This window comes from Wyeomyia smithii, chromosome 2 (assembly GCF_029784165.1).
Source record: "Wyeomyia smithii strain HCP4-BCI-WySm-NY-G18 chromosome 2, ASM2978416v1, whole genome shotgun sequence".
NCBI classification, from domain to species: domain Eukaryota; kingdom Metazoa; phylum Arthropoda; class Insecta; order Diptera; family Culicidae; genus Wyeomyia; species Wyeomyia smithii.
This window is the reverse complement of record NC_073695.1, coordinates 158,899,462-158,922,600: the sequence shown is the minus strand read 5'-3', so window position 1 is coordinate 158,922,600 and position 23,139 is coordinate 158,899,462. Positions and strand designations below refer to the sequence as shown.

The 23,139-nt window shown below is 37.9% G+C and overlaps 1 protein-coding gene across 4 annotated transcripts in view; it reads left to right on the top strand.

Annotated features, from left to right (window-relative positions):
• The window catches only part of LOC129719504 (dynein regulatory complex protein 1 homolog), a 408,489-nt gene that overhangs the window by 289,333 nt on the left and 96,017 nt on the right, over positions 1-23,139 (top strand). For 3 of the 4 annotated variants that reach the window (XM_055670894.1, XM_055670892.1, XM_055670891.1), the window contains one exon: positions 6,678-6,787. In XM_055670894.1, the coding sequence (XP_055526869.1) occupies positions 6,678-6,787 (110 nt within the window). Of the gene's footprint in view, positions 1-6,677; positions 6,788-18,075; positions 18,137-23,139 lie in introns of those variants that run through there. The other variant, XM_055670893.1, reaches the window with a different exon arrangement.

The window sequence follows — 23,139 nt, the reverse complement described above, 5'->3', positions numbered from 1 at the left end:
AATGACTTCGTATGGTAGGTTTTTTGATGCCTAACAACTTGGCCGAAGACACTTAAGAGCTAGGGTGTGCCAAAAAAATACTAGAGCTGTCCAAAGTTGAGTATGTCGAAATTTATGTTGCAAATCATTTTTTCTGCCAACACTGCCAGTGTACCGGCGTCAGTCAGATTTCCATCAGAAGTAACCTCTGAAACACGTTGTAGAATCTATCTACGCCTAGAATATTGACCTAAATTTGTTTACTTGATCCAGCTGAGTGTATAAACTCGTTACGACAGGTTACTTCTGATGGGAATCCTACTGACGCCGGTACATTGGTAATGTTGGCAGGAAAGAAGATTTTCTGCATTTAAATCGACATACTCAACTTTGAACAGCTATGGCTCTTCTTAGGGACATTCTAGCTCATCAGTGTCTTTTGCAAAGTTGTTAGGCATCTAAAATACTATACTTTAGCATAATGTAGTGCATTATTAGAGCATTATTGAGCTCTCTAGGAAGGTAAATGCAAAAAAGTAGGTTTTCCCATATAAATTTTCATACAAATTTGAAATGCAATGCGCCAAGCGGAGACAAACCCAATCGACTTCAAGTAAGTTTAGGGTTGTATGGGACCCCAAAAGGAACCAAAAAAACTTGGTTCTGGAAAATCGATTATTTTTCCCCACCCTAATACATATGTATCAACTGTGTACAATTGTATCACCGCTGCGATAAGCTCTGCTTCTCCTTCAGATAATCCTCTGTTAGGCCATTATATGCATCTTCCGGTTCATCTTCCAGGTTCCAGTTTTCCGTTTCGCAAATTTCATTTAGGATAGGTAAGGTAATAAAACTCATTAATATTATTTCGAATGTATTCAATGTATGGTTCCAATTTCCGTTCCTATACAGTTCAATGAGTCTAAAATTATAAATGAAAACTACTGTTTTTTTTTTTTTTCAAAATTGCCTTTGCGTGCTCGAACTATAGAGGCGGGCAAACAATTTCCATCTCCTTGGGTCGATAATCTATATTTTCCATTTGAACCGTATTTGATTAGATGTTGATCCATTATCATTTAGAGATTTTTCAAATTTCACTATCACTTTCACTAATTCACTTTTCAATCCAATCCGACTAACCACGAAAGTGGCCTAGTTTCAGCGAGAATTGCCCCTATACAACCAACGGTTTCTGGGCTACTATGTTTCGAATAAAACCTATGCCAAAAGGTATACGCCCTTTTAGAATATAATTCATGGGTGTAAAAAATCTCTCCATCTGTGAAAAATGCTCAGTTTGCTAAGCCAAATACGTGTGCAAAGTTTCATTCAAATCAAAAATGGTCGATTAAATTTTCGCGTATTTCCAGATCATTTGGCGCGATCCTGCTCATAGTTGAAGTGATTTTTTTCCTGAAATACCATGACGTAGCAATAGGTTTGTCATTCTCTGTTCCATAAGTAAGCAAGGAATTGAAACTTCTCATTCTTGGAACATTTTTTCTTTGTTCACACACAACATTTTTTAACACGGCACAATACAAAATAATGTTTAACGGCGCTATATATCTAGTATCTTACTTTCAAAGTATGTTACGAATTAAGCCGAGCAAAAAGTCTGGGAACCCCTGCTCTAAAGCGGACATTACACGAAGCAAATATTTGGTATATGTATTTCTCACGGAACTTATTTTCACATTATTTTTGCTCAGCCAAATATATTTTTATGCTATTACACTATAGCGAATATTTGTTCATAATTCTGTTTATTTGATCAGCAGCGAGCCTCTTTCCTATTTTTGTAGTAAATATATTTGTTGTGCTATTACACGATGCGAATTATTTTCAGAAAATAAACTTGCTAGCAAATTCAGTAAATCTAGTTTCCATTGCATATCTTGTGTGTCAATGAAAACAGGATACGGGACTGTCCTAACTGTTCTATACTGTATATTTTCACGAAAATTCGTTGTTGGTTGGCTTTTTAGTAATTCACTCAACACTTCGAATCGGCTCATATGAACGATGCTTGGTTCAATAAAGATTTTTATGTGAAGGTGCCTGATTGTGATGTTTAGGTGAACTTCGGTTTCGTTTGCCATCTGTTTTAGTGCGCAATGAACGGCATTAGACGAAGCAAATATTTACTTAATCTTTTGTTTAGCAATTACAACCGCAAATATATTTTTACAAATAATTGAAGCAAATATTTCGGTATTCAACTATTTGCAACAACTATTCAAATATTTGCTTCGTGTTTGACTTTGTCAAATAAACCATTCTTTTATCTTGTCACACTAAAAAATTAGTATTTTTAAAATATTCTAATCTGCTTCAACATATGTTTACTGTACTCTAATATGAATGGATTGGGAAAAATGGAACCTATAACTGTTTGTAATACTTGAGCTTAGCCTCAAGGAAAAGTATATACATCATGATCCTATTTAACCCTTTTTACCCTATATGTTCTTGAATTTATCGAGAAAATACTAGAGAAACATTTCAAAAGGTCCTATGTGCTTTGATCGATTTTTTGGTCGATCACTTTTATTCAATCACCACAACTTATTAAACACCTTTTATGACACGTTATTTGCATAAGTTAATAGCGGAGGAATCAATCTAGCTTTCTGAACGAAAACCACGCTTGAGAGGGTACTAATGCTGAACCATTACCAAAAAAAAGACGCTCCGGAAAAACGATGAAAGCAAATAGGACCTTTTGAAATGTTTATCTGGAATAAGCTAAAATGTGCTATAAGTTTGTAAGGAAAAGTCTTGGAGATGTGTGGACTTTGGCAGAAATGTGTGTTTTGTGTGTTGTAACAATTCCTCAGAACAACGTTTTCTTGTAAAACTAACGAAAGTTAAGTACAAAAACTAAATTTTAAATAACTTCTCCAAAATATACAAATATATAACTTCTCCAAAATATAAAATAACTTTGTAGCCAATTAAGATAAAAATTTTGTTTGTTCAACAATTTTGTTTTATTTTCTACAACTATGCCAAATAACAATTCCTTTATCTCATAACACAAAAAATCTATGTGAAGAAAAAAAACACAAAAAAACTATGTTTTTTATATGTAACTAGCTGACCCGGCAAACTTCGTCCCGCCTATTTTTGTGTTTAATTTAATAATTTTCAACATTCCAAATTCATTGATTTCTTGCAATTTGTTTATATCGTTTGGAATTATTGGTTTTATCGGAATGACAACATCCTCGTCTTTTGCCTTTAGTACATCACCTCTATTCCGGAAATACTCATATTGGGTGGTATTCAGTTATTTTTTCGTTGTTTTTCAGAAACTGACAGTGGTCATCTTCGAATTCAAGATGGTGTCCAGGGTCAATGCTTGGCTTCTATATATTATTTCGATTACGGAAATATTCATATAGTAGTATTCGGCTGTTTCCCAGAAGTTGCCACCTTACAATCCAAATGGTGTCTGAGGTCAATTTTTAGCTTCATGCATCTGGTTAAAGAAACACCCATAATAGGTGTTATTTAGTCATTTTCGGCTGTTTTCCAGAAACCGGAAGTCACAATCTTAGAATTTAAAATGGTGTCTGTGGTCGATTCTAGCTCCTGTGTATCATTCTGGTATCGGAGCATCTCATATTGGATGGAAATCGGTCGTTTTTGGCTGTTTTTCAGAAAGCAGAAGTCGCCATATTGGATTTCAAAATGGCATTTGGAGACAATTTCCGGCCTCTGAGCGTCATTCTGGTTAAAGAAACACTCATATTGGGTGGTATTTGGTCATTCTCGGCTATTTTCCAGAAACCGGAAGTCGCCATCTTGTATTTCAAAATGACATTTTGGACAATTTCTGGCCTCTGAGCATCATTCTGGTTGAAGAAATACCCATATTTGGTTGTTTTTGGGTCATTTTCGGCAGTTTTCCAGTCACCAAAAGTTGCCATTATACAACTCAAAATGTTGTCTGAGGTCGATTTGTGGTTTCAATGCATCATCACGATTTCGGAAATACCCATATTGGATGGTATTTGGTCATATCTCGCTGTTTTTCAGAAACCGGAAGTCGCCATCTTGGATTTCAAAATGCTATTCAGAGACAATTTCTGGCCTCTGAGCGTCATTCTGGTTAAAGAAACACCCATATTAGGTGGTATTCGGTCATTTTCGTCTTTTATCCAGTCACCGAAGGTCGCCATCTCACAATTCAAAATGTTGTCTGAGGTCGATTCGTGGCTTCAGTGCATCATAACAATCCCGGAAATACCCATATTTGGTCATTTGCCGCTGTTTTTCAGAAACCGGAAGTCGCCATCTTGTATTTCAAAATGGCATTTGGAGACAATTTCTGGCCTCTGAGCGTCATTCTGGTTAAGAAAACACCCGAAACCAGGGAAAAGTGGTCAGGTTTTGAGCGCTTATACATCAGTCATTTCTTTTCAGAATTTCGAGGTTTTGGCATCAACCGATCAGAAATTCTTTTACGGTTGAATTTATGTAACAAAAATAACCTATTTCTCGAGATACACTATTGAAAAATTGATAAATCACATCGATTGTCTAAATCATACCGAGCAACCAATCACCACCTCTCTTCACAAGCACAGTCGACACTAACGGATACAACCGATCTGACTTTGTAAACAGTCTCACAGCTTTCAACCAATAGCGAGCTCGCTTTCGGTAGCTGCAACAGGTGTTTCAACACCGTTTTAAAATACTTCTTTTATCATTACCACTGAACAGATTCTAAACACCAATGGCTTGATTGATAGGGGAAATATTGCGCAAGATTGTCATATAATAATTTAAATATGTTTTCGATACTAAACTAGTTAAAAGTTGTGTTAAAAGTCGTGCACATTCAACCAATCACAAGCTCGCTTCTTGTTTGCTCGCGGATGGATTTTTGCTTTGGGCTATATAATAGCCTGTGTCGTCTCATAGCAGTCATCAGTTAACATGTGAAAGGCCACCAGGCCGGTCTTGTATAATCAGCAGCGGTGGTTGATTCCAGCGGCCAAACTGAGCTGCAGCAGAACCAGAGCGGTGGTATCAGGCAGCAGCGGCGGAGGAAGTGGGAAGCTGCATTTCTTCATTCTGTTCGGTGCTCCTTCGATCTGAGTTGGACCCCACCAGCGGTAATCCAATTCAGATATCGTTGGGTGAAAACGTTGGGTGTGTGTGCAGTGTGCACATATAGCGTATGTGCATCTGTATTGCTATGACATTTGTGATGATAGGGATGGCGCTGTTGCGTGTGTATGGCTAGCTATAGCGTGTGTAAGACACTAGCATGAGTAGCATATTATGGCTATTGCGTGTATATCTTCAGCGTGTGTACGGATAGTTATAGCTTGTGTGTGGATAGCTGCTGCGTGTGTAATGATTAGTTATAGCGTATGTATGGATAGTAATCGCACATGGTTGGATAGCTTATGCGTGTGTATAGATAGTTGTATCGGATGTATGGAAAGGAATAGCGTGTGTATGGATAGCTATAGCTACAGCGTGTGTATGAATAGTTTTAACGCGTGTTTAGATAGTTATGTCATGTGTGTGAATAACTATAGCGGGTGTTTATCGAAGATTATTATTGTCATTGAAAATATTAAAACGTCTTAACGAACACAGTTGTGAATTTGATTTTACAGCAGCGATTTTAACTTCTTCAGCCAGTCTTTATTCAACGAGGAAAAATTACTACCTATGAATGATCAACACTTATTTACTAGAAATTTGATTTAGATCAAAACGGGTTCTTTTGAGTATCATAAGTTATTGGTAAAAAGAGTTGCAAGTTTTCTCAATGAGCATTCATTAAATTTTCGTTTTTGTTTCTCGGTGCGCGGTTTTGATTTTGTTTCTCGCACACAGAGAAAGAAACAAACTTGTCGCTATCGTGAAAAATAACAAAACAATTAGAAATGCTCTAAATCACAACTGAAGAAGTTAATATATTTTCCTGTCACTCGCCCAAACCTTGATAACAACTACCGAAAAACGTGTGATTGAGCTCTTGCTATATTGAGTTATTGAACCAAACGTTTTTTTTTCAAATACATGAAGTTATATGCTGGGCTGGAACTAACCTAGCATGAGTTTTATCGATTAAATGTCAAACAATTTTCAAATTTAAAATTTTCGGTTGAATCGTTCTGGGCTCCAATTTCAGATAGTTTCGTAAAGTTTGCTTTTTGCTTAGATAGGAAAATTTTACCAATTCGCTCAATTAAATGATTGTCTTGGTAGTGCAGCAAACAAAGGGTTGATTCGAATATGTATGAAATGACAGCGATTAAATAAAAGATATCCATTCTTTTAGTATATATTATTATTTATAACGTTTTAACGTCTCAGCATCCAGAAATGCACTGTTAGATAAAATTGCAGCAAATACTAGAGTTGCAATTCTCTCTATTATTTGTTTTAATGGAATATAAGAATACCGTAGTCCAACGTCATGCGGTCGTGTCTTGAATACCACCCTCCTACTTTTTGCCTTTTTGGACCACTGAGCAGTGGCGGAATTAAATCGACGGAAAATATGCTAAAATAACAAAAATAGAAATAATGTTTAGTATGTAAAAAAACATTTTTAACATTGTAGGAAGCGACTATAATTAAATACTGCGTGTAGTATGTAGTCTACATTTGTTTGACAACAAAAACAAATAAAATATAAATTTTGTTTCTTCACACAGGATTCTGAGGCCGGATCGATTGGTCCAGAGTCGATCTCGCTTATTATCCCATCAAACAAACAATGTGAGCCTGAAGGTTCTCTGGAGCAACTAATACACGTTGAATCAATGTAAGTATTTATATGTATTAGACAGTGGAAGTGGAGTTAATTTTGAAATATTTGAAAAAATTTGAAAAATTTTAAAAAAAGTTTTTAAGGGAGGTTTGTTAGAAGCCTAAGATCTAATGATAAATATTAGTAAATAATGAGTTTGTGTGGCCAACAGAGTTAGGAAAAGTGACAGAACTGTACTGCCGTAATCTCGCAGACTGACGTAAGCGCCATTTTTTCAAATATGGGGTTCTTATGCCAATTTGTTAGTTATTCGAAGACCCATCTTTTGGTATCTTTCTTTTAGTTGTAACTTATTCGTACGTTGCATAAAATAAAGGAAACAAACAAAATGACGTATGCGCCATTTCAATACTAAAGTGACAAGTAACCCGTTCGTTTTTGAGCCGTATTGAAAAACTGATTTAATGGATGTACGTTATAATGTTATATCACGGCAGTGTATGAAGGCGAATAATAAGAGCATTCAGAGTACACTAAGGTCGCTTTTTAGGCGGTTTTTACGCGGGTTTTTTTTTACGCGGATTCCGGAATTTACGCGGTTTTTTTTTATGCGGATTCCGGAATTTACGCGGATTCCGGAATTTACGCGGTTTTTTTACGCGGATTCCAGAATTTTCGCGGTATTTTTTTTTGTCCGGATTTCGGTTCCCCTTCACTCGGAATGCAAAATTAACGATGGTTTTTTTTACGCGGATTCCGGAATTTACGCGGTTTTTTTTACGCGGTTTTTTTTACGCGGCACGTATCCCCCGCGTAAAAAGCGACTTTAGTGTACAATATTTGCACCTTTTTCATTCTATTCTACCCCTCATACAGCATGCTCTGACAAAAACTTTTTACCGTGCCGATAGCGATGAGAATCTCTCGTTCATTCAAATATAAGCTGACCAGACGTACCGTTTTGAACGGAACAGTACCGTTTTTCGACTATTTTTAACCGTCCCGTCTTTTTGCCATTTTGTACCGTTTTCAGATAGTCCTTGAAAATACCTTAGATAGAGCTTTGCATTGAAATTTTCCTAAATGGAAAACAAGTTTTCAAGCACCCAGGATTTTTTTAATATCACTGAGTACGTTTTGTGCCTTCCTGACAGTACCGCACCACTGCACACTGGGCCAGGAATGGAATCTATGGAGCCAATCGGTTTCCGATCTTCTACAAAGTTTCTTGGTATAGCTAGGGCCTTACCATCTGTACTCAGAAGAAAACGACGTAATTATTAAATTTCTATCGAGAAAAAAATTGTAAGAAATTAATTCGACTGAACTCATAAAATTATCACAATAAAACGTAAAATTCAGAAAACTTTATGGAAACTCGTAGATCTCTGAAACTTGAAGGGTTAGAAGTTTTGTACATTCTGTAAAGTTTCATAGAATTTAGAGATCTACAACTTTGTCAGAATTCGCAAAGCTCTAGCGTGTAAGGAAAAGAAGTTGGTATCGCAACGCCACATTCGCGGCTAAATTCTGAACTAATCTAAACATCAAAGATAAGGCCCTAACTATATCAAGAAACTTTGTAGAAGATCGGAAACCGATTGGTCGAACCCTGAGAGCGCTAATAATTTCGTTCCGCTAGATTCCATTCCATTTAGTGTGCACTGGAAGGACATCCACTATGAACTGACGAAAAAGTTGCGATTGAAAGTTGAGACCATGATAATTGTTAGTTAAAATCTCGATCATCATGTGACAAATTTCAGGAACTCATTGCAAAAAATCACACTCTTCAGGATCGGGTAAGTTTATCAAAGCAATGAATAACTGTTTGCATGATTTGGTTGGTAAAAATTTTCAAAAATGAATTTTATCATGTGTCTTAGTATTTGAATCCATTTGCACCGTTTTTATCCCGAGAAAATCTGGTCAGCCTATTCAAATATCAACTACTTTTCGCTCGCTTGACTGAAGTCTCTGTTCAAAATTCTATCAATTCGCTGGATTGGTAGCTATTTTCCAATACCTGGAACTGAAACAACTATTAGCCATTGACTTCTAGTGAAATGGCTGTGTAATAACACTAATTTATAGAATCATGCTTCATCCTGTCCCGACCCTTCCAACTGAGTCTTGAGGTACGATGCTGGTCTAACAATCCAATCGTGGTAGGTTCGAGTCCCGGCTCGGGAGAGACTGTTAGTGTCAGTAGGAACGTAGCGCTAGCCCCGCAGTGAGGAAAAAAATCCGAACAAACTTTCAATTCCAAGTAACTCATTACAAACCTCATAAAAAAACTCTGCTCCCCATCGCGCTGATTTCCTCATCCTCCGGGGTACTTGCCTCATAGCTACCTGAATTCCGGCTGTTTCTATTGTTTAGAGCTCCTTCTTGATTTTTCGATCAAACAATCGACGATTTTTGCCCTGTAACCTTTATGGTAGACCAGCGGTTCTCAACCTGGGGTACGCGTACCCCTGGGGGTACTCGAAAGCCTTCAGGGGGAACGCGAAAGAAAAATCAGTAATGGCGAACAAAGCAATTATTCTCTATAATACTTCATTTGTTGGCCAATCTAGCCCCTAAAACATGACTGTAGCAATCAAACAAGCTACAGTTTAATTTGGAACCTTAACTAGACTACCACAACATGATCTACCATTACTCTTTCCCACTCTGCAAGAACATTCCAAGCCAGGAGGTACAATTGATATGAAAAATATCGCCAAGGGGTACGCGGACAAAAAAAGGTTGAGAACCGCTGTGGTAGACCATTCGCTTCAAATTTGGCCAGAAAGTTTCAATATACTGAGCAGATGTAGCACATTCCGAGGATTGCATTCTTTCGGAAAAAAACTCGATATTGTCTTGCTGCAAATCCGCTTTTGCCAGTTATATAAAAGTGGATCCTCATTTTGTGGAAGAGGATTTTTTGATTAGTGCAGCACTTCGAAATCGTAGACCAATTTAAAAGTTGTTTGGATTTTTTTCCTCACACGATACACTCAACAGTTGGCTGCGAGGTTTGTGTAAAATAAACAGAAGTTCAAGTTCCGAATCGGACTGTAGCACCAAGGCTTTGCTTATTATCATAAATACTTTAGCTACTAACAACCTCTTTAAAAAAACTAGTTAGTATTTATGATAAATATTAGTACATAATGAGAATGTGTGTCCAATCACAAAAGGTGACTTCTCAACACTGTTAGAGAAATTGTATTTTTAATTGTTAGGATTTGTTTGCTTTCGCAATAAGAACTTATCATTCGTAGGGATTTAAACCCACTTGTCGAAAAAGGGAAATAAACTTACAGCTAACTTAATTGCTTATTTATTATTTATTGGCTACAAAGAGAGCTTATCGTAGCAATTGAGGATTGCAATGATTTTTGTCGAAAATTGTTAATAATTTTATTTGATATAGCTTCTAATGTTTCAACACCAGTAAGTCTATGTGATTTGAGTATATCAAACCAAGGAGGACGCTTCAAAATCATTTTCAGAATTTTATTCTGAATCCTTTGAAGCGATTTCTTCCTTGTTAAACAACAACTTGACCAGATCGGTGCAGCATAAACCATTGCTGGTCTGAAAATTTGTTTGTAAATAAAAAGTTTATTCTTTAAACAAAGTTTAGAATTCCTGTTAATGAGGAGATATAAACATCTCGTATCGTTGATGCACTTTGCATGTATACTCTCAATGTGCTCTTTGAAAATAAGTTTTTTATCGTAAATAAGTACTTAACCCGTAAAGACCCGAGACGGAACTTATTTTTTGAAAATTATCGTTCTCAGCACTGGCGCGGTCGATTTGAGAAAAGTTGGAATATTTTTCAAGGGGAATAGTTGCTTTAAGTTTTGGTATAGGTACCATGTCATTGGAACTCTCCCCATTTCCGTGAGATGCAAATATGTCTGTGTTTTTTGCTAATTTTTCAAACAGATTGAGCAAATGATGAGAATTTTCATAGGTATCAATTGTTCCATGTATTGTCGTCACATTGTCCTCCTTTAAGTTTTTAGTTCTACATTTTTAGAATAAGGTTTCCTGAATCCATACATGATGAAATATTTATTCTAGCATGCACAGATTTTGAGAAAATCAATTTTTCATAAAAACTCGTACTTTATTAAATTCAAACTCATTTTTCTCGAAATACGTGCATGCTAAAATAAATAATTCATCGTGTAGGAATTCAGGAAACCATATTCTAAAAATGTTGAACTAAAAACTTGAAGGAGGACAATGTTTTTTGAATTTTTTTGAAAATACGTAGTTTTGTGATTTTGTACTGAAATATTCTGAAAACTTCCAAATTTATTCTTATTTGTCATATTTCATCTACCTGACATGATTTGATTAATAAAACAATTGATACCTATGAAAATTCTTATCATTTGCTCAATCTGTTTGAAAAAAGTAGCAAAAAACACAGGCATATTTGCATCTCACGGGAATGGGGAGGGGTCCAGAGGGGTGGTACCTTTACCAAAACTCAAAGCAACTATTCCCCTTGGATAATATTCCAAGTTTTCTCAAATCGACCGCGCCTGTACCGAGAACGATCATTTTTAAAAAATAAGCTCCGTCTCGGGTCTTCACGGGTTAACCTTGTCAGACCAACTTAAAATAACCCTATTCATCTTGACAACGTGATTATTGTTTGGCTTAAAGAAAGAAGCCCAAGGCTTATGCGGAAAATTATCATTTGAGTTTTAGAAGCATTGGGAGAGATTTTCCACTATTGCAAGTAGGAAGACAAAAAATCTAAATTTTTCTGCAATCGACTGCATATGACACGAAGACTTTTTCGTTTTACGAAAATGTTTTTTTTTTTTCCTGTTGGGTACATTTTCCACTGCGACCAGAGATTTGATCTTTTGTGGCGGGCCCCTATTTGATGTAAGCCTCATCAGGGTGTCGTACCACTATTAGGTTGAATGGTTTCCACTTGCTGAATATAGGCATCGTCCCAATAAGGTATTATTGAATGAATAAAGTTCACTGCCTTATTGGGAGAAGTCATCCAGATATCTAATGGTTGTATAGAGTGTTTATTAAAGAATTGCTTCCTCTTTTGAAAGAGTGCTTCACTGTCACATAATAAATGTTCCGAGGTTTCTTTATCTAGGTTACAAAAGCGACAGGCATCATTTTGCAATTTACCTATCTGTTTGAAGTAATATTTACTTGAGCAGCTCGTTTAAAATAAGTCTTTTTCTGAGATACTGAGCAATCGCAGAGTTACTGTTTTTTGGGGTGCAATAAATTTTTTCGATTGTCGAGCTGAATTTTTGTTTTTTCAAATGTTTTCTATCATTGATTTTTCCCACTTCTTAAGTTCCATTTTGAGGGCACATTCTGAGATCCCACAAAACGGTTCTGGTCCTATGAACAACTGCATTGATCCATTTCTCGCCAACAGATCAGCTTTTTCATTCCCTTCAATGCCGCAATGCCCAGGTACCCAGAACAAGTTTACTTTACTACTTCTAGCCACCTGCTATAGCAATTGAATGCAATACCATACGGAAATGCTTGTGTCATCTCAGAACAATGTCTTTGTACATTCTGGAGGAAAATCAGGAAGATCTGCAGTGAATATGTTCTACAGGACTGGACCCAGGACTGAACTTTGAAGCACACCTGCTCTGACGGGAAATCTACCAGATTTTGAATTCTGATAGACAACCTGCAGAGTTCGATCAGTAAGATAATTTTTTAAAATTTTGATGAGAACACTTGAAAGGTTAAAATTTAGCAATTTCTTATTCAAACCTATACGCCAAACATTGTCGAATGCTTCTTCTATGTCTAAAAGAGCGACTCGTTTAAAATTTGTCCACGTGGTATGTGGATGGCCCCTTATGAGCACTCTCAAACTGCTGAGCAAGTCGTTGAGCCTTTTGTTCATTGGATACAAGAAAACGTACACCATCTTTTAAAACTGGAATAGGCTTTGAAGGTTTTTTAGGAATCCTCGACAGCTTCCAAAAGGGCTTTTTTGTAAGATTTGGACCACTGCGACCAATATTGTGATCATTTGTGGTATACCTCTTCTTTAGTCCAGGTACTCGTGGCAGACATATCACTATTGATGAAAGTGATCGTCGTTGTCATATCGCACCCTTTCTCCCAATTAGGCACTGAATTTCGTAAGAAATGTATTACCTCATTAGGATTCGCAGACCAGACCTCAAAAGGCTCTAAAGTCCTTTTTCCAAAGGCTCTTATTCTGCGCTGTATAAGTGCACTGCAGTGGCAGAGCAAATGTTCTGCGGTTTCACATTCGAACCCGCAGAGGCGACAAATTTCGTCATCTGACTGACCAATTTGTTTCAGGTGATGCTTACTTGTACAGTGTCCTGTAAACAGTCAAGTAATTGTCCTTATTCCTTTTTGATTTAAACTAAGCTGGCTTCACGCTTGGTTTTATAAAGCGTTTAGACTGGCGTAATCCTACTGAGCATATCCAGTTCTCTTGTATTGTCCTATGTTCCCAGGTTTTCAATTCTGCTTCCAAGGCGCTTGATGACACCCCACAGAACGGTTCTGGGCCAATGAAATCGGTACATGACCCCTGTCTAGCTAACGTATCGGCTTTTTCATTGTCTTTTACTCCGCAGTGACCAGGAACCCAGTATAACCATACTTGGTTCCTTTCTGCCAGTTGTTTCAGTGAAAGGATGCACTCCCACACTAGCTTAGAGCTACATGTGAAGGCTTTTAGTGCGTTAAGTGCTGCTTGGCTATCAGAAAAAATGCATATGTTAGCATGCCTGTATTTCCTAGCCAAACAGACTTGTGCACATTCATAAATTGCAAATATTTCGGCCTGGAACACTGTAGGCCAACGGCCCATTGGTATCGGGATACTTATCCCTGGACCATTTATACCTGCTCCGGTTGAATTATTCATTTTTGAGCCATCTGTGTAAAAGACGACAGAGCCTTGTTGAATATTCGGGCACCTTGTTCCCAAACTTCCCGTTCGGTCTCTATGATTTTGAAAGGTATTTCGAAGTTTGCTTCTGTAATCATCCAGTCTTCGATACCTGGTATATGTTTGCTCAGCTGGAAATATATTTGAGGATTGCCAGCTGGCCTGTCTGATCTCCATCAGGTACTTTTTGAAGGCGTGTTAATTTCAATGCACTTTTTTCCGCCTCTAGTTGTACTACCTGGTGGAGTGGTAATAGATGATCTTGGTCTTATTATTGCCTGGTACAACCAATAAATCATACTTGGCCTTAGACCCCATGTTCTGCCAATAGCTTTGCTACATGCCCAGAGGGCAGTCGTAGCTTTATCGATAACATATTCAATATGTGCATTCCAGCTAAGTTTCTGATCTAAAACTACTCCAAGATGTTTAGTCTCAGTGGAAAGCTGCAGTGTAGTTTCGCCCAGCTTCAGGCTCTTCAAGTTGTACCTTCTTTTCCGAGTGAAGAGAATAATGGTTGTTTTAGAGGGGTTAATGGTCAGCCCCTCTTGTCTACACCATTCTAAAGTATCTGTCGAATTTCCCCCTCACAAGAATCACAACTTCATCGGCGAATCCGATCACTTCGAAACCTAGCTCAGTTAGGTTTCTAAGTAGCTGGTCTACAACCAATGACCACAGCAGAGGCGATAGAACTCCACCTTGCGGGCATCTCTTAGTTGTGTTTTCTTGTAAGGGTAGTATTACCCAATACTGCAGTTATCTCACTTCTATTCAGCATGGTTTTCATCCCTTTTGAGGTATATGTATCAAACCCATGGTGTCCCATTGGGCTTAACATTGAGTGATGGGATATTCCCTCTATGTCTAAGAACGCAGCGAGTGCGATTTCTTTTGCATCAATAGATTTCGCTATTTTGTCGTCAGCTTATGTATTGCATCCACTGCTAACATGTTGCATGGATATGCAAACTGATACCTGCTCAGCGGAGAGGTTTTTAGGTACGTTGATTTGACGTGATAGTACGGTACGTTGATTTGACGTTTAATAAAAAAGTCTATATCCGCCATGATATAAAACGTATTTAAAATTAGTTTTTCCATAATTTTTAACATAATGGAGGTTAGACTAATTGGTCTAAAGGCTTTTGGAAGTATTTTGTCGCGCTTCCCAGCCTTTGGTATAAAGATCACTCTGGTTTTCTCCAGTTGGTTGTTACATAAGTGTCAGGCTGGCCCTAAATATCGCGGTTATGAATGGAATTATTACCCTTCCACACAGTTGAAGTATTATTGGTAATAATCCATCCAGTCCCGGGGACTTATAGGGCTCGAATGTGTTGATTGCCCATTTCACTTTCGATTCGGTGAAGATATCGCAGGCTATGTAATGCGCATTTTTGCTAGCGATAGTCGGGCACATGGGCATTTGAGTCCTGCGTTTCTTCTTCTAGAATGGATCGTGATCCTGGGAAATGTTTCTCCATCATAAAATTGAGTGTTTCAAGAGAATCGGCATTAAAAGTACCGTCGCACAGTGTTTTATTTTGCCGTTTTCGTGCGATTAATTAAATAGCGTTTCAAATGTTGATTATAGCCATAATGTTTGTTCGGAGAAGTTTCAAGATATTCGAAAATACATATTTAAATGTAGGAAGATGAGTGATCAATCCACCTGAAAATGAGATAGGAAATTTACTTTTTTATCAGATTGAGATAGACGCATGGTGTCTTCGGCAAAATTTTAGGTGATCTCAAAGCAATAAACTTTGCCGAAGACAACATGTTTCTATCTCTTATGTATTACGAGCAACATAAAGTTTTCTATGAAGAGGTACTGAAAATCACAATTTTCATTATAACTTTTTTCTCAGATTTTTCCGAATTTCCAAACCTTCTACAAAGTTATCAGTCATCAATATAAATGTTTATGCTGAACATTGTTATTTTTTATCTCCTAAAATAAAAAAGTTATTTGACATATTTCGATATTTTTGGGGATACTTACACCTCAACCATCTTAAAATTACGCAATTTTACGCACGTGGCAGTTTCATACGATTAAATAACTATCTTCAGACTTTCAATTGAAGGTACACACTTTGGTATGTAAGAGTATGTAAGCAGCCTTTCGATTGATTTATAGAAGTATGTAGTTTTGAAAATATTCAGCGCAGCAGTCTTTAAAAATATCTAGGCAAACTAAATAATAAATGCAGAATAGAAGGCTGTTGCATGCTTTATACTGCAAAAAAATATTCAATCGTGCTCTCTGTGCTGATAGGTTACAGGTATCGTTAGCTGAACAGGAGTCAAGAAATATAAGTACTAAGATGTATTTTTGAATATCTTGAAAATTCTCCGAACAAACATTATGGCTACAATAAATATTTGAAAAGCTATTTATCTAATCGCATGAAAACGGCAAAATAAATCACTGTGCGTCGTCCTTTTTTATTCTGCCCAAGCCATTCGTGTGATCTTTGGACAGGGACTTTGTGTACTCTTGCAGCTGCAGGGGTGCTTTCAATTTGTTCACACATTGATCTCCATCCCCTCCTGCGTGATTTCCTAATTTCTTTAGAGCAAAATCATTTCAAATGACCTGGAAATAAGCAAAAATTTAATCGACCATTTTTGATTTGGGTGAAACTTTGCACACGTATTCGGCTTAGCAAACTGAGCATTTTTCACAGATGGAGAGATTTTTTACACTCATGAATTACATTCTAAAAGGGCGTATGTCTTTTGAAATAGGTTTTATTCGAAGCATTGTAGTCCAGAAACCGTTGGATGTATAGAAAAACTGTCTGTGAATGAGTTGTAGGGAATTAAAAATGCATCATGAAAAAATTATACACTGTACAAAAAAAAATTTTTTTGACCAAAAAAAAATTAAAAATAAACATTAAATTTCAATTAAAACAAAAGAGTTGATTTTTTTTATTTTTTTTTAAATAAACTTGACGTTAAAACGTAACTTTAAAAACAAGTCTTGGATGGAAAAATGAAAAATATTTTTTTCATGGTAGATTGATTTTTTTATAAAAATTCTAATTCAAACATTTTTCAAAAAAATTTTATTCTGATGATATTAAAAGATCAGAGAGTCATTTTAAATCAAAAAGCTCTTGGTAGTTAACATTCTAAAGGCATTGATTTTCGAGTTATTTCTAATTTAAGCTCGAACAATTATTAAAATTTAGGAAAATACACGTTTTTCTTAATTTGTCCGTGGTTCTTCAGCAAAAACCATACGTTCATTGGAATGCTTGATCAAAATATACAATTCATTCTTTGACAATAAGACGATTGGGCGAACGGTTCTCAAGAAAAGAGCTCTGAGAAATCATACACTATAACAACTTAACCATCTTTCAAATTATTTTTTGTTTCTCTCATGTAAGTCGATTGTTGAGTTTTTATGTGATCGTGGGTTATCAACTTTCCCAACTTTTCACAAAAATAAGATACAAATTCATCAATGATTTCACAAGTGTCGCTATATTACATCTATCTGTTGCAATCAACTGTTCGAAAGGTATTTATCTCACACAACGTTCCTCAAGTTATTTGAAAAAAAAAAACTGTTTTCAAAATCTAAACGGCTTGGACAATGTTCACATTTGCAGGAGTAACATAATCTGGATCGTGTAGTTGAGCTACATAATAGTTGTTCAAAGTAAAATTTAGAATCATTTTGGAATGAATATAAAAAATCTGTGAGAAATGCTCAGTTTGCTAAGCCAAATACGTGTGCAAAGTTTCATTCAAATCAAAAATGGTTGATATTGGACCACCGGTCATTTGGAGCGATTTGTCTGTTTATTGTATTGCGTAAGGGACTCTCTATAAGCATCCCAATTTGAGGTTAACTTGGTGCTGTTGAACAACCTTCTAGTTAACATCCTCAGTTTTTCTAGATTTTTGTTCCACCAAGGCGCGTCTTTGTTGGATACTCGCGTCTTGGTTGGACAGCTTTGGTTATAAAGGGCTATGATTTTATTCGTAAATTTTTGTGATGAATCTTCCAGTTCTTTTATTGTCTGGATTTGCCCTTCAAAGGTAGATTCATCACGAACTATTTTTGAATGACAAATCTCCCAGTTGGTTATTCTAGGGTTTCTATAAACTTACGTTACTAAGTCCCCTGCGTTATAGTCAAACAAAATTTGCTTGTGATTCGATAGAGAAATCTCACCACGATTTTTTCCGATAGTTTAGCGCTCGATAAGGTTAGATCGAGCACCTCTTGTCGAATTGCATTTACAAAAGTTGGATTATTAACTCGATTGCATATATCCATATTGTTAGAAAGTATATATTTAACCCTTAAATGCGCAATGTTGTTTTAAAACAACACTACTAAAAACGTTTTAAAATATACGTACTTTAGTATTTTTCAGAAATATAATTCATTAGAACAGCTCTCTAGACTCTAACGAAAAAAACTTAACAGCTGGAAGTACTGTATTTGAATGTTTTGTTTTTGTTTTTGCTGTCAAAATCCCGGAAACGAAAAAAAAACATGGCGAGATTCCCGACTGGTGGTGACTGTCTTTGAAAATAAATTTTAAAATGAGGTTAGTGGTTAGTGAAAATGTCTGAATTATCAGTAATTATACTAACAAAAGGTCAATTTTACAGTTACTGTTAACAAAAGTGATTGTTTCGACTTTATGCTGCGATAAAGTCACAGTGTTGTTTAAAAACAACATGGTAATATTTGCACATTAAAAAGTAAATCTTTCAATTTTTTATGCATAGTGGTTAGTTTTAAGGCAGTAAACCTGTTAAACATAAATTTTATGTTTTTAGATGATTTTTTAACGTCGCGCGCCTTTTAGGGTTAAAAAGGCACTCACCTCTTTTGTTTATGTCTGTGCTTCCCCATATTGTGTGATGGGTGTTTGCATCACACCCAACGAATGAACTGCCTATTTTGCCTCTTGCAGTGTGCTATAAACTCCTGTACTTCCCTGGGAGGGGCTTCTTCTAGTTCCCCTGGGAAGTAGGCGGAGGCCACCATTATTTCCGCTTTTCCCCGTGTCGTTGGCAGTTCCACTTGCACAGCAACTATATCCCGTCTAATGAATTCTATAATTGGCGTAAAGTTGGTATTACTACTTACCAAAAGCGCTGCTCTTGGTGCAAGCGCAGAATTATCATAAAGGAGCTTACCCTTATTTGTTAAAAGCCCTAAGACTTTATTTTTGTTCACCCATGGCTTATGGACAATAACCACGTTGATGTTTTCTTTGGTGAACCAGCGGCAAAGGATTCCGCTTGCCCCTTTTGCATGAGGGCTTTGAATATGGTTTCAATTTTTCAACTTTAGTATCAAAATTTTGACTTCTCAGTAGAGTAAATCTATGTTTAATCTCTTTCTGTAAATCTTTACAAATAGTTTTAAAAATAGGGTTACGAGAACGTTGTTATTGGCGTCTGCGGACATTTTTCAAACAAATTAGAAGTTGAAGATTTTCGTCAATTATTGGTGAATCAAACTTCACTTGAGCCTTTGGAACAGAATGCCATGGATTCATCAATGATAGCATATTTAATTGCTTCCAAAGCGGAATCAATATTCACTTCGGTTTGCAAATCCAGCTCATTATTGAAATTTCTCTCAATATGAGTTTTATATTTTTCCCAATTAGCCTTGTGATAAATAAAAACAGAGCTCATAGGGTTTAAAACTGATTGATGTGATAAAGAAAAAGTTATTGGAAGATGGTCAGAATCAAAATCAGCATGTGTGACCAGTTCACTACATACATGACTTCGATCTGTTAGTATCAAATCGATTGTTGATGGATTCCTTAGAGAAGAAAAACATGTAGGACTATTCCGAGACAAAATAGTATAGTATCCTGAAAAACAATCATTGAATAAAATTTTGCCATTGGAATTATTTTGAGAATTATTCCATGATCGATGTTCAGCGTTAAAGTTTGAACGATTTCTGGTGAGTTTTTGTAAATCACCGTTAAAATAATTTTTGTGCTCGCGTTTGCCATAAAATGGTAAATATGCTGCGGCAATAAATAAAATTCCAAGTTCAGTTTGAACTTCAATTCCCAAGGTTTCAATAACTTTCGTCTGAAGATGGGGAAGAGCACGATGTTTTATTCGGCGATGGATGACAATTTCAACTCCACTGCCGGATCCCTGAATTCTATTACCAGTCAGCTCCAGGCCGAAGTGTCCCTTGGTGTTCGAAGAAGTCGTCTCCATTCAATTCGGTCCATGGCTGCAGTTCGCTAGCCATGTCGTGGGCGGAGGCCCCGTAGGTCGTCTCCCACTTGATCGAGCCATCTTGGTCGCTGCGCGCCCCGTCGCCTCGTTCCATTCGGATTGTTATCAAGAACCATTTTCACCGGGTTGTCGTCCGACATCCTAACGACGTGCCTAGCCCACCGTAGTTTCCCGATTTTCGCCGTTTGAACGATGAGTGGTTCTCCCAGCAGCAACTCGTGGTTCATCCGCCTTCGCCATGTTCCATCTTCCATATGCACTCTACCAGAGATGGTAGGCAACACCTTCCGTTCGAAAACTCCAGAGGCGCGTTGGTCCTCCACGAGCATGGTCCATGTTTTGTGGCCGTAGACGACTACCGGTCTGATCAGTGTTTTTTTATGGTTAGCTTCGTGCGGCGGCGGATTTTATTCGAGTGGAGCGTCCTCCGGAGTCGAAAGTAGGCACGATTTTCTGCCATAATGCGTCGACGAATTTCTCTGCTGGTGTCGTTGTCAGCAGTCACCAGTGAGCCCAGGTACACGTCTACCACCTCGATTTCAACACCGCTAATATGAATTCGAGGCGGGTGGTTTATACTATCTTCTCTGGAACCTTGTTCCAAAAACCTATAAAACATATGGCTCTACTCTGTTCACCTTTGTTCTCTACCCGTGAGAGGTCGCTCAAGTCAATGCACGTAGACTTCGCAGTCAAGGCACAACACGCACTAAGTACTGAGGATTACTTGTTGATACAAGATTGAATGAAATCTAATCGATCACGATACCCTTTGGTCATTCAGGCAAGGTAACGTTTACGGAAGTAGGCGACTTAAAAATAAACACCGCGATCATTGTAGACTTATATCTATTGTTAGCTATACATACAGTTTATCTCTCCATTCTCACATCTATAGTGGTCTTAAATAATTGTATCGATGGGGGCCCCGTGACACGACGTTTACCGCACTCCGACCGCTGCTGTCGATCTATTGTCGCGCAATGCACGCCCGTTCCGGTTACTCTGGCGCTGAAGGCACCACCACTGTCTCGCACCGCTTCACTACTGCATCTGCAGCCTGCACCCTACTACCCTAGAGTGCCGCCTGCCAGTCGTTCATAGCGCGAGTCCTCGCGCCCGTTCACCGGTCAACCGACCCGCTTGGTATGTTCCTCGAGCTTGATCTGGTGGCCCAAAATTCCCCTGGGATAGCTAGTCTATTCTTGATCACGTTTTGGCCTGCAAATAAAAGGCCTCCTGTGCTTGTCTAATGGTACTCGATAGATTTGCCTGCGCTGATAGTTTTCAACGTGCCTGCGAATCCTGACAAGCAGACCAAATCGCGTTGGATGATGCTATACCTGGACCGTAGTCATGGGGATCGCTTGATTTGAGCACGTGCTTGACGTGTCGCGGTGTGATCTTTTGCTGTGAGCGGTTGGTTGCCTTTATATCAACGGGGATTCTTGCTGGGGCGAGCTCAAAATTCCAGTGCGATACGAGTGGTTTGAGTGAGCTTTTTGACTCACTTAGGATCGGTCAACCGCACGACCTCTTTTGATCCTGTATACTGAGCGAATGATCGGCTTTGCAGCCGATGAGTGTCGTCATGGTGCGAGAGCGGAAACAGTTTGCTGCCTTGATTGATCTCGTTCGAGAGAATGAGCCTTTTGGCTCTAAATCGGCTGCATGCTTAAAGATCTAAAGTTGTGTGGTGTGCACTCAAAAATTGTTGCGTTATTTTGTCGGCATAATCTCGAATTGTAACACAACATCATACGTGCGGTGACGAAATTTTTGCGGAGGCTTGCATCCGCAAAAATTTCGTTTGCGTTCTGATGTAAGATGTTGAAGAGGCTGATCGGTATTTACTCTTCGCAATCTCGACCAAATGTTCTCCAGACTGGACATCGATGATTGCAGCTTCTGTGCTTCACGGTATCTCTATACAGATCTTATTAGCTAACGGTAATGGCTTTTCTTGCTACACCTATTGGTGCCAGATATACAAGAGGGTTTGTGTCTAACCTACTATCTATCCAAATCTAGGGTTGATCGCATCTTCAATATCTGTGTACATTTATAAGTTGGGCCCCAGAAATTGCAGCGAGAAAATACATATTACGGACGTCAACTTCATTGGGTTTCTTTTAAGCTACGCAGCATTACTATATTGTAGTGTCATGTAACGTTGCATTGTTTGTAATCAGTTCTTAGTGTATTTCGTGTTTGCGTTGCTGGTGCATTTGTTTGGATAGAGTGGCATGAGTGAATTTTTGGGTAATAGTGCTACGGTTTTTTATTCAAAAGGCTCTTCTTATGATTAGTTATTAAAAAGGGTGCGATTCATCTCGCTTCGCGAACGGTTCACGCTCTATGTCTGTTTGTTGGGGAACATATGTGTTTCCGTGGTTTTTTGTAGGCTCGAAATATAGTTGTTCGAGACAATAAACGGCAGGTGTTTTTAATTACTGTTACCGATAGGGTTTCAATTGTAATTATTTGGGGCCTCTATCAGTAAATAGCATCAGTTTTGATGGCGTAAACGCTCTTGGTCGACAGTTCAACTGCGTACATAGCTGGCTCATGGGAGAATCAATCTCTTTTAATGTCCTTCGCGTGGTAAACTCCAGTTTTCGAGGTCTTGATGTCTTCTAGCAAGTAATTGTTTGAGTAATTCCCTGAATTTGTCGTACAATGCATGGGATAAATTTTGCTCCTAGCTTTTTTGTGCGGTGTTCCGCTGCTTGGGATAGCTCGAATGAGCGCCTCCATACCACCTTTCCTACGTTGAAGCCTCTAACACGTGCCCTGAGGTCGTATCTCTTTTGCTGCTTTCGTGAGCAGCCTTTATTTTGCCAATGACAAACTGCTGGACGTTCTGAATCGTCTTAAGGCGCACCTTTTGTGCTTCAGTTGAATCCTGTGGGGAATTTAGTTTGGCTAGCGGATATTGATCTGTGAACAAGATGTGATCTCGACCGTAGTTGCAGCAGTAAGGACTACAACCCAGGGTTTTATGCTTAGCTGTGTTGATTGCGCAAACAATCTGTTGAATGTTTAGGTCCCAGTCTCTATGGTCTTCGTCAAGAAGAGATCTTACGCAAGTGATTAACGTGCGATTTGTTCTCTCAGCGGCATTGCACATTGTAGAATGCTGCCCGCATGTGGATTGTTTTGTACCGTTTTAGCAGTGACTGGAATACGTGAGATAGAAATT